Below are 15627 nucleotides of genomic sequence, written 5' to 3' on the forward strand. Positions count from 1 at the left end.
CTAAGGAAAACTGGGTTAAAGAACATCTGAACTCAGGAACAACTCAGGTGGCCAAAAGAAGATACAAATAAATTTAGACCTGTCTCACTGTCCTGGGTTCTTTTGGACTGTAATTGTGGGAACAGATTCCTAAAACCTACCTAAATCTTTGTGGGTTTTGGTTTGGTTTGGTTTGGTTTTGGAGTGGGTTTTTTTTGTTTTTGTTTTTGTTTTTTAGAACTTTTCTTCAGGGCTTTTTTTTTTCTGAAATCACCACTGATTTTGTAGGGCGTGATACTGCAAAACCTTCTTGGCTTAGACCTGTAGTCAGTGAAGTGTGCTGGGATCAGCTTCTGTAAAATAGCAGTAGCCGCAGACAATTCACACAGCTGCAGGGGATCAGGGACTGTAGGAGCCATTGCACAAGTGGGGCTTCAGTGGTGAGTAAGCCATGAAGATACACTCTTGTTTCAATTAAACAGTTGCGTAACTCCAGTGCTTGGTGAGGCGTGGGATTAATGTCTGTGCTCCCGGGGTAAGAAAACAGTGAAGCCTGTGCTGAAATACTTTGCTGAATCACCAGTGAAAATCTGCAGGACTGGATTTTGGTATTTTTACTCTTTTTCTTCACGCTAGTGCTATATCTTCCCACCGATGGCTACAGATTTATTCAGATATTAACTTCCATATTATGGCTTCCATGAATGTTAATTCCTCTCTCAGAATTTAAAATTTTTGTAAAATATGAAGTTTTTTGAAGTTAGTACAATATGGAATATGTTCATAGTTTGAATTAGGGATGGAATAGTTTGAATTCTTGGGATGGAATTTATGTCACCTAATTTTCAAGTATCTGCAGCGTAGGTACAAATAGCCATCTGGGTTCCAGTTATAGTCACTGGAAATCTAGTATGGGGAGATCAGATGCCTTTGATCAGATGCAAGCATCTGCTTCGATGAAATGATCTACACCGTTAACTCCATTGCCTGGCTTTTCATTGATTGCAAAGGAATTGGTCAGCTGTAGATGCCCACATTTAGCCAGATACAACCCACACTTAGTAAAGTGACAGTATGGTGCAGAGTAGCATCTGTTCCACTCCTTGCATCCTTAGAATGATCATCAGCATATCTATGTATTATATGGGCTTGTGTACATAAAGGTAAAACAATGTCTAGACAGATGGAAACCTCATGCATAGGTTTTTAACTCTGTGTGACATCTACTGTTTACAGAATATGATCATACTAGCCTTACCAAACAATTATCTACAGTTTTTATCTCCAGGGGCAGTATGTTTCTCAGTCACTTACAAAAAGGAGAAGTCATCTTCCTGTTTGTCCCATGATTTATGGGGGGGTGGGGGTGATAAAAAAAAAAAAAATCAATCTTACTGCTGTGAGATAAATCTTTGTGTCCAAAAGAAAGCAAATTAATTTCAAGTCAGTAAATAATGTACTAATATTGAAGTCTCTCCCTACTTCTTGGTTCTGGGTTTTTTTAAAGGAATGGTACCTTCATGAAGTATAACTCTCAAAATGTGAAGCCGTATTGAAGTTTAAATATCTCTAAAACCTTTGAGTGAGGGGAAGGTATTGGAGCTTTTAATGAACTGAGGGTGTGTATGTAGAAGGGTTTCATAATCCATTTACTTCTTATCATCATTCCTTATCTTACAAGAAAGGTTTGTAAATTAAGGTCACCCTCCAGAAATAAAAAACACACAGTTGTGCATAAAAGTGTGTTGAAGAGAATGAGAGAGGAGAGTTAAAATCACTAAAAGCTAAAATAGTAAGAAGTGTTAGTGCTGAGGCAAAGGTGTATAGTTAATGTAAACAAATTGCATGTTTTGTTTGATCGTCCTTGAACTTCTTAGATGAGGAGTGGATTCCTTCGGCAGACATATTCAGGCACACACAGAATTCTGCAGCTCCACAGTAACTCTTTCAAGCAAACATGTTGTTCGCTCCACTGACAAGGTTTAAGACATTACTCGCCTGGATTTCCCAAGCGCTGTGGGGTCAGGGGCTGGATTAAATGCTTGTTTCAAACCCCAATGATGTGAGGCTCTACCCACCCATCTCTAGCATGTCAGCCAGACCGGAGACTTCACGACCCCTGCCTTCAGACTTCTTCGGCACTGGGTATCTCGAACCCAATTTATTTAGAATGATCCAGAATAAATGAGATGTTTAAAGGAATTGCTACTGATTTGGCCCAGATATTTTTAATGGATGAGTTCTAACACAGCCTACTAAGTATCTGAATAACAACTGACTTTTCTTCAGATGACATGGCTGCATCAGGTGTCCTCGCCTTCTGAAGGTGCCAGAAAAAAAGGTGACTTTGGGATCCATCTCTGAAAATGTAGTCTTGCACTTCTGCCTCAGAAAATCCTTTTTAACCTGTTCATAGGGCCAGATCTAAAACCTGCTGTAGTTAGGGAGTTTTATCCATTGGTTTTGATGGTTATTAGATCAAATAAGTCAATAAGCAGTGCCGTAGATTTTGCAAATAAGAAATCACTGAGGAATTGAAGAGACATACCACCTTCCAATAACAGTGCGTTATGAAGATTTTCAATTAAAAATACTTCTACTCAAAGATATTTTTTAACTTGTGAAAGTTTGAACCTCTGCCTTTTGAGAGAGAGAGACTAGAAAGCATTTTGGCTGCTTATTTAATGTGGAAAAGCTCAGAACTACAATGAAATGTCAAAAAAACCCAGACACTTTGGAATATTGAATACCTACTGTTCTTTAACAATGCACACTAATAAGAGACCTTTCTCCTTGCCTACACTTTATGTAATTAATTCCTTTTCCTGTTTTCATTACTAGGAATTATCATGGAAATAGGAGATTTGTACTACAGGTCTTCATTTAGTCCCTGGGAGAAGCTTAGCTTCTGTTGACTTTGGCTTGTGCCATCCTCATTAAAATTAAATATCATGTACAGGATTGTTGAAAAAATAAGCGGAGAAGCAGGTGAACCGAGGCTTCAGAAGATGTTCTAAGAACCTGTGAGCAAAGCAGTCTTATTTTGCTGGAATAATCAGAATTTTGTAAAAGGGCAACTTTACTTTTTCCATCTCTGTTACATAGAGAAGGTTTTATCTTACATTATGTTACATATTTGTATGTTTTCTACGTGTTATTCACATGATTAGTGAAAATGCATTTTAAGACTCTATTTTCAATTCTCAGTATTTTATGCACTGGTTCTTAAATTATGACTCAAAACATCATGCTGAAAACAATTGAGTAGCTAAGCTTCAGTCTGTATCAAGTTCAGTAAATTATGAGTGACAAATACTTTTAATTATGCATGGCTTCTCCCTGGCTGTGCCAGCCAGTCAGTATTTCAAGGTCTGCAGCATCCCAGCTGCTGCATTTCTCTCTTTCTCCTCTCCCTATTACACTTTCAGCCAATGATGTAGACTAGTAATTAGTCCCATGTTTTACGTAAGGATATAAGCTGTTGAAACTAGAGCAGAGTGTACCTTTTGAGTGAGTGGGGAATGGGGAAAGAGGAACCCAGTTAGGTGTGTGGGGTCACAGAGCAGAGGTTATTTCCTGACAATTATAGGAAAAAAAGTTGGTCAAACTGAAAACTGCAGGAGGTTTGGGTTGGTGTTTTTCTGTGAACCGAGAGATTTAGAAACCTTCTTACATATTTATTTAAAGAGGCAACAGATTATTGATTTTACAATAGATCATTTGCAACAGAGAGAGCCCTCCAGTCAAACTCTTCTTCCATTTCTCTGGAAAGCTAAAATATCTTGTATTATCAGATCAAGCACTGGAATATGACAGTAATGTCGGAGTGATCTGGAATGGTAGGAAACAGAAGGTAGGCAAAGTCTTTTCTTGCAATGGAGGGAGGTCTCCACTGGGTTTATTTAGAAGTGAGGGCATATTCATAAATGACCTCTAAAGGAGTCGGGGGGGGGGGATCAATGAGGTGAGAAGTTTGCTAAAAATACAGAGCTGTTCTGGTAATAAGGATGAGGGCAAACAGTGGACAAAAGAGATGCACATCATAAAAGTACATCTTCAGGTCTCCCACATGGCTTTCCAAGTTACTCCTACTGGCATCACACTTTTCACAAGTAATACAAATGTAAGGCTTTCAGAAAAATGAAAAAGTAGGGACAGTCCAAAGCAAACAATTTAATATTAGATAAGACAGGGCTGCTGTGCTGCTTGCATTTTCCATTGCTTTATCTTACTCTCTAAAAATCTTGGCTGTTTAATTTCTCAAGGTAGTTGCTGCCAGATTTTCTTTTTTCTTTGCTAAAATAACACAGAATCTGGACTCTCTATAGAAAAGTGAAGTCCAATTTACTGTAGCACAGGAGAGATCTGAGAAGGTGAAATCAGTAATTCTGTATTGTACTATCTGCACTGATAGTAATCTATCAGTGACAATTCCTGAAACCACATCAGGGGTTGGTTTAGAAGTGAACTGGATGCTGAAAACAGCTAATACTGAGCCTGCTTAACTGCTGGAGGCCACTGATGTAGTAAAATTGGCATAAGACTTTACTTATTTCTTGGGAAAAGTACTAGCTAACCTGATTTAATGAATCCCTTGCAACTCCACTCTCTGATAAGAACTCACAACTTAGCAGAGGCAATTCTGAAACAATTCAAACATGGTAATTGCAACAGGGATGAACTACTGTTCCGTTAAATGCCCATTTCCTGAGAAACACTATGAAAGAGTTCTTAATTATGCAGTTTTATTATAAAAATAAAGCACATGGTAACACACGGTAATTCCAATATATTTTGACTTTGTAGCATTCAGTCTTAGTGCATTGGGTTAAGAAGCTCTCTAGAAAAGAAGTATGCATGTAGAAAAGCGCCTTGCTACGGGAGTGTTCCTCTCTTGTAGCCCACAGAAGTACAGCACTAATTACTGTCTTGTTGATAGATTTGCCCAGATAACAATTGTGGGTTTAAATAAAGTAATTATCTAAGGGTTTACTCTAATGTGCCCTTCCTTGTGATAAGTGCTATGTTCTGCCCTAAGCCTCCTTGCTGAGCTCTTATGAATGATGCTGAAAATTTGGCACACAAAATGAGACGTTTATATCACTAAGTGAACAGTCTGTCACCTACAAGTGGGGGAGTACACACTTTGGGTAGCATAATCTTTTTCATCTGCCTGTAGTCTGACTTACTTAGTTATCTGTCAGAAATCTATATTTTACATCACTGGATCTGCAGAATAAACCTGCTAAATTAATAGGAGATAAATTCACTGTTTAATTTTAGAAAGGGACTAGTATGCATTTAACAATGCTTGTTCACTACAGCGGAGAAGTACAGCATATGTCTTGATGACAGATTAGCATCTGCAAAATTACGACCTTGCTCTTTCTTTTCAGTGCATACTTGATGGCTGATCAATAAGCACTTTGGGGACTAATTAAAGTCAATTCAGTGATGGATACTCTCACAGAATAGTCTATCGTTCAACAGTTTGGTGGACATTTGAGAAGCGGTATTGCTTATTTCATCAGATTATTCGTGGTTTGAATAACAGATCTATGGATCTGTCACCTATTCACAGATCAGAGATCTGTGCATCTCAGAACTCTTCATACAGTAAGTCTGTTTACAAGAATTAGGCAGGCCTGTTACAGTATCTAACAGTCTTTTAAAAACTCCAGGGAGAAAAGATAGTATAACGTTAAGGGAGAGAGTCATATATGCAATGTTGCATGCAAATTCTAAGCTAATTTGTTGCAGAAGCGTGCAATGAAATACTTGGAAGCCAACTCCCTAGCTTGTTCCCATTTATTTTCCATATGTGTCTGTCTAATGCTTTCTCAAGTTAAGTTTAGCTGCTGCAATATCAGCTCTTAAAAAACATTGACAAATCATGAAAAAGGCTGGAGCTGTCAGCTTTCCCCAGAGGCTTGTAAAATAATGATGTCACTAGTGCATGAGATAAGCAATGCTGTCAACATAACCAACTGGACAGGAGTCAAATGCACAGGCTGATCACTGCTCTGTACACAGTCTGTATTGATTTCTAAACCAGTGTGGCTCAGGTAGGACAAACTCTGACTGCTGTCCAGCCCCGAGTATACTGCCGAAGGGAGGGCTTCTTTTTCAATTTTAGTTATCTTAGCAATCATTTGTACCAAGAACTTCTGCAAAATTTGTTGCGAGAACATGGATTTCAAGTAGACTTGTTGGTTCTTCATAGAGACTGTGAGGTCCATGTCATCCTCACACAAAACTTGACTTTCAGTCGGTGTCTAGTGAGACACTCTGGATTTGATAGCGTGTGCTGTAAGCGGGCGACTCTTCGGTGATGTGAGGTTAGCGGAGTCAGTGTGGAGGCATCTGAGCCTCTTGGTGAGAGCTGGTGGTGATGATACACTTGTACTCCTTCATTCAACAAGGAGGCAAGCTGAAATGTCACAGCCGCTGCAAAAGGACATTTATGCCTAGTCCACTGGGCTGCATGGCACTCAGAAAAAATGCTTCAAAAACTTCAGTGCTAGCTGCTTTTGTCAAGGAGAACAAATCCTTGCTTCACCACTTAAGTCAGGTGCTTTGCAATGTGCTGTTAGGAAACTGAGATATTATTATTGTTCCCTCTTTGCAGGCAGAAAAACTGAGAGAGTACAAAAGAAAATAACTTTCCTAAGTGGTTAGACACATGAGTTAGTCTTCTCCTACCAACCAAAAGGTCTCTGGAGCTGACACATAACAGAAGATAAAAAAAAGCAAATACTTGTAGACTTCTGTAAAGAAGCACTCAAAAAATTGAATAAAAAGGCCAAAAGAGAGGGGCACAACCTTGTTTTTAATTTCCTTTTCCCATAATTTTTAATCACTTTCTGTGCTTCTCAGGTTTGTTTTATAAATAATTTCTTTAAGAAGTACATTTCTTCTCTTTTCAGTAATTCTTTCCAAGTGGCTATATGAGTTAGACTCCCTGGATACAGATTATCAACAACTGTAGAAATGCCTTTGGTTATAGATCACGTGCCGTTTGGTTAAGCTGAGAACTGTGCAGGTCTCGGCTCTGCAGGCTTGCCTTCTTTTCCCAGCTTGGCTTGTTTCGGCTTTGGGTTTTTGCCTCATCCATGCAGACTGAGCTGCTGGGGCAGCGGCTGTTCCCAGCGGGCATGGGGAGTGCTGGGACAGGGAGCTCTGCACTCTGGTCAGGCCTTGGAGCACAACTGTGCTGTAAAATAGCAGCAGCAGCAGCGATAACACTAAGCCCTGCTCCAGGCAGTTTGGGTTTTTTTCAGCAGAGAGCTGTAAACATATGTTTTTATAAATAAAAACAAGACCACTCTTTTAGATGTGTGTTTCCAGCTGTTTTACCTTACTGCAGGAAGTTAGTGAAGAGTTGCCTGTTTTATTTTTAGTATCAATCCTATTTCAGTTGTATCAACAGCGTGGCATCAGTATTAAATAGTGGCATACACAGTGATGGTGTATAATATATGCATAACATACATGCAACTCTCTAAAAGCTTCTTTCTGTTGCACAAGACTTTAAATAGGCATCTGTCCAGCCATCACCTGACATGGCGTGCAGTTGCTTTGTAACAATCCACGCTAAGCCATGCTGCAGCTAATTTGCACTAACTTTAGTGTTCCCAGTGTTGCCACTCTATGGATGCTCCTCAGGGTGGCCTAACTACTCAGTTACAAAAACTACTTCTCTCCCTAGGGAGTATTTCCAGGCAGCTCCCCAAACTGGTCTGTCTCCTCCATGGGTCACACAAAGCTCTGTTGAGGGAGGAACAGCCCGTTTGATTCCTCCCTGACTGTGTTCTTCGGAGGAGATGTGAACGGCTCGCATGACCTCAGCCCAAAGATAACATCTGCTGGATGGAGCACTCTGGCACCCTGTGAAGAAAAGAGGAGGCTGCTGGCTGCCCGAGGATGCCTTCATGCTTTGTTCCTTGCTTGAAACTTAAGACAATAACAACAAAAAACAAGCAAACAAAAAGGCTGGGGAAGATGGAAAGAGGCATTCTGTGCTGGAGGGGGGCAGAGACAGCCCTCCCCAGCAGAGGCGGGTGGTTTGTGGTTGCTCGCTGCCCACTACGCAGCATTCACACTGAGGCTTTTCTTGCTTGAAGGAGGAAGGGAGGACTGGGCTGAACCAGCCCCTCTCCCTCTTTGTGTTCTGTTGCAAGCGTGTATTTGCAGGCTGGCGGCCCGAGCTCTCTTGGCTGCAGAGCCAGCCTGTGTGTAGGGGGAAGATAATGGTATTAACGGGGGGTCTATGGGGAAGGCATCTTCACAACTTCTTTATCAGGCAGCTCCTTCTCCAGCCCTCTTCTGGTTTTAGGTCACGCCCAATCTGCTGGCTGGGGATGTGATCCCAGACAGAAGCTTCCCGTTGTCTCTGCGTCCTTCCCCTTTCCTCAGTGCTGAAGGGATCCTTCTGCTTTCAGTCCTTCGATGTCCACAGCCAAGCTGTTAACTTAGCACTGAAAAAGTCAGATAGATATGGCACTGACATAGATTTAGTTTTATTGCTCATTATTTCATGTTTTCATTCAAAGACAGGAATCTTGAAGTTTAATAAGAAGGATTTTGCTCTTTTCTATCAGAGCAATGAAAAAAAAATCCCCCCAAAAATTGCTACGCAATTTTTGACAGAAATACTTGATAGCTTGCTGCCCCGTTGCCTATCAAAACATTTCAGTGATGCAAGGCCCTTGTGAGCAGAAATGAGGCAGGACAAGAGATGGTCTCACATGCTTACATTACAACTAGTTCTCCATCACCTTTCTCTTTATTCATAATGCTTGGTAAAGCACTCTGAACATTTAGAATTTTAGATATACAAAAATAAAAATGCAGCCAGAAATCCTCAATCTCTGTTGGCAAAGAAACTTATCCAAGCTCCATGTTTATAAGAGAATGTTTTACTCAAAGACCCTATGATTTTTCTGTAAATACCTTCGTATTTTCATTTTGTCCTAACTCTCCTTTGACTCCGTCTTCTGCAGGTCATGAAAACATACCACATGTATCACGCAGAGAGCATCAGTGCAGAAAGCAAACTGAAGGAGGCAGAGAAGCAAGAAGAAAAACAAATCGGGAGATCAGGAGACCCTGTTTTTCATATTCGACTAGAAGAAAGGCACCAGAGACGGAGCTCTGTGAAAAAGATTGAAAAAATGAAGGAAAAAGTAAATAGTCCTTTTATCTAGCTTCATTTGAAGTAAATTCAGTGCATTTATGACATTCTTTAGCATGATATTAAACAGAAGTCCAGCTAGGAAATAAAATTAAACAAGGTACACATAATAAACTAGCAGTGGGTTGTAGAGAACTTGACTTAATTGCAGTTCAGAGAAGGGAATACTTTATTCATGGTATAATTCTTAGAATATGGTTTGTCACATTTGAAACAAAATACTAAGTTATCACTTTGTATTACATTGGTTATATGCATAACAGGCAGGCAACTAGGGGTCATTCTTGTTAAGAGGAACCTGTGCTTGATTTGTTACCATTTTTACTACATACCAAAAATGAAGTAATTCAAATACATTAATATACAAACTTCTTTCCTAGCGTCAAGCAAAATATTCTGAAAACAAGCTGAAATCTATTAAGGCCCGTAATGAATACCTGCTCACCCTTGAAGCAACCAATGCTTCTGTTTTCAAGTATTATATTCATGACCTTTCGGATTTAATTGATGTAAGTATTGGCATATTTGGGTTTATGTTTTTTCTGTTCAGGAATAATTTTTTATTTTTCTTTTTAATTTTCAAAGGGAATACATTAGTCATATGTGTCACCTTCAATACGCTTATCATTTACAATATTGTATGGTATAATCAGCAGATTTTCCCTTCAGCTTTATATTTCACAAAATAAAGTGCCAATAAGATGCTGAATCCATTCCTTTAAAGTTAGAACATACTGTTTTCTCCCCATGTGGCAAGAGAAAATATGACAGGAATAATACAAAAAAGGTAGACATATCCATTTTGTAGTATAAAAGGATTTCTGGGGTACAAATATTTTTTACAAGATAAGCTGCTTATGTGGGCATCTAATAATGGTATTTTAACTCAAAAGAAGGCATTTCCTCCATGTCTTCAAAATCATTTAGTTCATTCATTTAGTCATTGAATCAAATATGCACTGCTTTTTATTCATATTTCATGTAGTTTGCAGAACAGACACAATCAATCCTGTACTATGTACTGTCAACAGAGTTGATGCCGATTTTCATTGTTATTCCTGTGAGAACGTCCTAGGAGAATGATGTTGTACACTGATGTTGACTTGCACTAGCATTTGGTCTCCAGAACCTGTATTATTGGCATTTTTAGATGATACAGAAGGAAGATCCGGCACTCTACCATGTCCCACTCTCTTTGTAAGCTGACCACATATTTGATAGAGAAAATTTGGAGGCAGCATACACAAGCTCAAGAATATTCATTCACTACCAATGTAGCGTTAAATAAGTCAGAGGGTGGCCCATATGACATGCTAGATATTTGAATTTGCAACAATAGCATTTGTTATTTACAATAGTAAATAACATTCACATACAGTCATTTCTGGTGGGATATTCAGCACAAAGATAAGCCAGCTGGTTTGTAATATAATATAAATTAATGCAGCATTTGACAAGAGGTTTCTCATTTCTACTGTCTGGAGAATCAAAGCTTGATAAAGAAGGCAAAAAATGCCTTCTTGAGATGAATGGACTAAAATAGCTGCATATATGTGTTTTATTGTATGCTTTCTAAATACTGAGAGTCAGTTTTCTTTGACATTTCTGTTTTCCTGTGATTTATAAAATATTGCTTCATTTCGTTATAACTTTTTCCTTTTGCCTTTCAACATTTCAACCCCCCCATGGCAGGGGGATTGGAATTAGATGATCTTTGAGGTCCCTTCCAACCCAAACCATTCCATGAGTCTATGATTTTCTCTCCAAATGGTTTTGCTCCCTTTTTTTCTTGCTTCTTTCTTACAAGAGATGGTGACGTACTTTTTTCTGTTTTCAGTATTTCTTGCTATCTCAATCTCAACATCTCTTTTCTTCCTCTTTCCTACTCATTGTTGCATATCTTCTCTACTCTAATTTGTTCTGGCTTATTCTGCTGCATATTGTCCCTGTCTAATCTACACCCATGCACTTGCACATCCCCCTCCACCTACCTGGCCTGCCCAGGCAATGAAAACATTTGTCAGGATCCCAAAAGATAGATGATCAGGGCATAAAAACTAAGGACAGCTAGCGTACCTGCTAGGCTACCACCCAAGTGAGAAGTTGTCCCTACCTCATGGATGATTTTCCTGGTACTGCTTAAAGGATGATGGATTTTTTTTAGCTTCTAGTTAGGGCATGTCTGATAAATGTGAAGTTTATGAGTTCTTCCTGGCTGCTGGAAGGAAGGAGAGATCCCTTTCCCTCTGTCCCCAGCACTCTCACCCCTTCAGAGGTTGGAAAGATGCTGCTTTTGTCTTCTCTCCTGCCTTCTCTTTCACATTTCCCAGTGAATGTCTCCAGTGCATATTTCTACTTGGTCAAAACTTCCTCGGGTTGGAAAATGCACCTGATTTTTACCCATTTCATCGATGTCCACAGAGGTTGCTGTACAGTGAAAGCTGAGGGGAGCAACCACAGGCCTGGAGCTTCATGAAGACGGCAAAGAGAAGCAAAGTGAAGCGCTCTCTGCATATATATATACAAAGACAACACTCTTTGGAGTTACTGTTTGAGAAAATATTTACACAACCATGAAGACTAGAGCTTTCTAACTGCGAGTTTTTAATAGAAATATACATTCTACAGTATTTAGTAATACAGGAAAACAATACCTACTTTGAGTGGCTTTTTCCAAGCCATGGACCAATGCAGACAATAACATTGTTTTGGCAAAATGGCTTTAGAAATGACTCTTGCCTAAGGAATTTAAATGGAAAGTCTAGTTGCCCTTTGCATCACTGTTTTGTAAGAGTAGGCTGTAAACATGTGCAACCAGAATTTGCTTCAGAGCCAATTTAATCCGATTGTGAGCTTGTTTAAATGAAGTGTCTTTCAGACATTTGTATTTAATCAGAATACGCTGTGAAAGCATTGGTATCTAGACAGAGTGTTTACTACTTGACAAAGGAAACGCTTTTTGTAAATGCAAGAGTCTTGGCAAGATTTTGGGGTTATATCATTGGAATGTGAGACATCCTTCCCACTGGCCATATGTTGCAACAGTCCAGGCGATCTCATTCTGTAAATCTATTACTGTAATGGTACGATTCAGAGTTTTCCGAGCAGGGGTGGCAATTTCATTCTTTGCCCTCTCTACTTTGTCCCCATCTGCCTGCCTGCCTTTCTGTGATGCCTGAGCTCTCTCGTTGCCTGTACAGAAGGGGATTACTTCTCCTCTATGTCTGAATTCTGTTACCGTGGAAAGGATTTAGATCTCCCCAAGCTGTTGGTGTTGCCCATAAATGCAACTGAATGTTTTCCTACATTACTGAAAAATATGGCTGATAAAAATGGGATAAATATATGAAGGAATGCAGTAAACCATTCAATATATATTTTTTGTAACAAGATTGGAAAGGGTTGTGGGATTTTTTTTTTTTTTTTTTTTACAAAAAAAAATCATAGTTTTTTTCATTTGGATTCCACTGCAGCTTGATTTGTGAGGCTCAGATGGAAAATCCTAAATTGCAGTTCCTCAGCTGAACTCGGTCTGAACTGTTCAACTCCTTCATTTCATTAACAAAGCTCAGAGCTTCTGACTTAAAATGATGATGTGTTGTTCATCTTAAGCTCTTGTGATAAAAGCAAGATAAAAATATTGCTGGAGTCTTAGCTGGATGTTTTAATGCATTTAGTGAGCTGAGGGTTGGGACCAGCATTTGCAAAGAAGTAGAGGGATAAACAGGATTTGATATGCACAGTATATTTCTGTCCTCTGCATATTGTGCTAGTGGAATTTGAATTTTCTGTTGAATATTTCTTTTCTGCTGACTATATAGTAGGATCTAGTTCAAGCAGAGGACATGATTCATTTTTTTCTTTATTTGTATTATGTAAAAAGTAGCAAAGATTACTTTTTAGCTGAATTAAATAAGCTTTATCTAGTCTGTAGAAATTATTTTTTTTAAGATTGTGGGTTTCAGAGGAGCAAGAGTACACACCCCTGCTAATCTGACTACTAGTACCAACATCTGTCCATATGGCACATACTATTGCTCATTTACTTGAAGATTTCCATGTAATTGAGTTTATTAGATTTATCTGGGTATAAGAGGTAGGGACCTTTTGTCAGACTTACCATGCACTCATGATCTGAAGGTAAATGCTAGGAAATAGTGACCAAAACAATTTGACTGTAGTTCTGCTGCTAGAATAAATAAAATATTCATGTGTTTGTCTTTCTTAGAGTGTAGTTTCTGAATCTCTAATTGCAGTCTGCATGCTTTGGATGCTGGAAGTTAGGGAACATTTAGCTATTATGAGCTTAATTTATTCTGTAAAGGTTCTTTGTTAATCATTCATAGAACCAAGTTTATAACTAGGCTAGAGTGTGTGCAGCTCACAATCTTCATTACATAAGTTCTGATAAATGTGATATGTACAGCCAGATGCCTTTGATTTGAATGTTGATGTCTCTGTAACAGGATGATTAGAAAGTGACTTATTCAGAGGTTAAGGCTTTTTTTTAATGAATTTCTCTCTCCGTTGGCATTAGAATTTTATTATTATTCCTGAAATGAAATGAAGAGCAGCTTGCTTGTTTGGTTGAAGCTCTGTGCTAAGCACTGCAGTGTGTTTTGTTCACGCCTAAATATACTCTGGGGACCAATACAGTAAATGCTTTTGAGACTGTTTCAGATTTAATTCCAAATAAGAATAAAATGCAAATTACAAAATTAATTTTTCACACATATCCCAAGTGCATCACTCATCTCCCTCCACTTTGCCCAACCAAAAGTCTTTATGAATCCAGAAATGCAATAAAACTCATAGTCTATGACTTATTTCTCATCCTCATGTCTTCCTGCACCAACTGACATCTCATGTCTCTAGCCCATAGTTGGATAGCAGATCTTGTTAGCCATCCAGGCTGGAGCCTTGGTGTGCTGATTAGTGAACCTCAAAGATTCATATTTATTTTGGCTAACACTGCGGTTGCTCGCTTGAACTTTCAAAATCTTTCTACCAACCTACAGATTTTTCCTGAAAATCGTGTATATGTGCATGTGTGTGTCTATCTGCATACGTGTGTACTTTTTTGTAACACCAGAAGGGTTGGTGATTTTTTTTACCAAGCGTGGTCAGACAGGATGTGGTGGGGGCAGCATTTTAGTGGCAGTACCTTAGATTTTTAGTCTTAATAATGAACAAATACCCAAAGTGCCATCTCCGTTATACACAACTCTCTTTCTAAACCGTCGTTAGTACCAGCAGATTAAAACAGTACTTTTCTTTCTGAGTAGCCATGAGTTGATATTGTGACAGAGCTATTGCCCAGTTAAAATGATCTTTGTCTCCAAATTTTGGAGAAAGTGAATTACAGTCTGGCAGAAGTAAGAGCTGTGATGTCTGAGTGTTTATTTTTGCTTTTGAAAAATAACTTTACTCGTACAAATTCTATTTATACTTAAATCATTGAAGCAAAATTCCAAATTCAGGCATTTCATATTCCGTTCAAAGAGCCACTGGTGATAAGGCATTAGTTCAGGTTCTGGATTTAGTTCTTGTTTGCTCTACTGGCATTGGCATTGCAAGAAAATGCCTTAGTCTGGCAGGATATTCTACTTCACTTGAAGAATCCTTCTTGGCTGAGAGGCTGTGTTTGTTCCCCTCTTCAGCTGTCATCACCTGCAAAAGATGACCATGGTGATAGTTACTGAGTAGATTAAGGGTTAAACAATGAAGTTCTTGGTACTGTCACAGCATGAAGGCTGCAATCTTAGTATTCTAACTTGCAAAAAAAGCTGCATCAGAAACCCACACAGCTCTAATTGTAAATCAATAAGCTTTCTATTAATACTCAGATTAATCCTCTAGATCCAAAATTCAGGCACTAGATGCCTGTAGTTTTATAATACATGGATAGTTGCCCTCTATTTCTCATTTCCTCTCAGTTTAATCTTCCATGAGGTCTCTCTGAAACTAATGCACATGAAATAAAACAGCTGTCCTGATCCACTTTCTTAACAGCACTTTTAGTCTGTCTTTTTCATCCAAGATAGTGAATTAAATATGAGATCTGATTTGACACAGAACAAGAGAAAAACACCAAGAGACTTTTCCTTTTAGAAACAATATTTTTTTTAGGCTGGAGGTCTTTGAAATATGGATGTGCTTTAGTATAAAAGTTGAGTGGCTGTTTTAGTAAGTGTAACACAAATTTCCATTCTATAAATGCAAAAGAGAGAGGTTAACCTATATGTGTTTGATTGAACATGACATCTTTCTTCCGTTTTCTTTAAATGGTTCAGCAACTGGTTTTTGGAGACCCATTGTCCCATCTGCCATAACTACCTGGAGTACTTGCTAGGACTGAAAGCTTAATCTTTCTGGAAGTTTTGTTGTGAATAAAACAACCTTCTGTTGTCAGATTTCAGAGAGTAGTTTGATCACTAGTCATTAGCACACCTAAG

At 38.7% G+C, this 15627-nt stretch overlaps 1 protein-coding gene across 2 annotated transcripts in view; it reads left to right on the forward strand.

The window, feature by feature from the left end:
• SRGAP1 (SLIT-ROBO Rho GTPase activating protein 1) overlaps positions 1-15627 on the forward strand; it is a 154545-nt gene that overhangs the window by 92228 nt on the left and 46690 nt on the right. For both annotated transcript variants that reach the window (XM_075745623.1, XM_075745632.1), the window contains exons 5-6: positions 8982-9164; positions 9553-9681. In XM_075745623.1, the coding sequence (XP_075601738.1) occupies positions 8982-9164; positions 9553-9681 (312 nt within the window). The remainder of the gene's footprint in view (positions 1-8981; positions 9165-9552; positions 9682-15627) is intronic.

The sequence above is a fragment of the Balearica regulorum genome, chromosome 1 (genome assembly GCF_011004875.1).
Source record: "Balearica regulorum gibbericeps isolate bBalReg1 chromosome 1, bBalReg1.pri, whole genome shotgun sequence".
NCBI lineage: Eukaryota > Metazoa > Chordata > Aves > Gruiformes > Gruidae > Balearica > Balearica regulorum.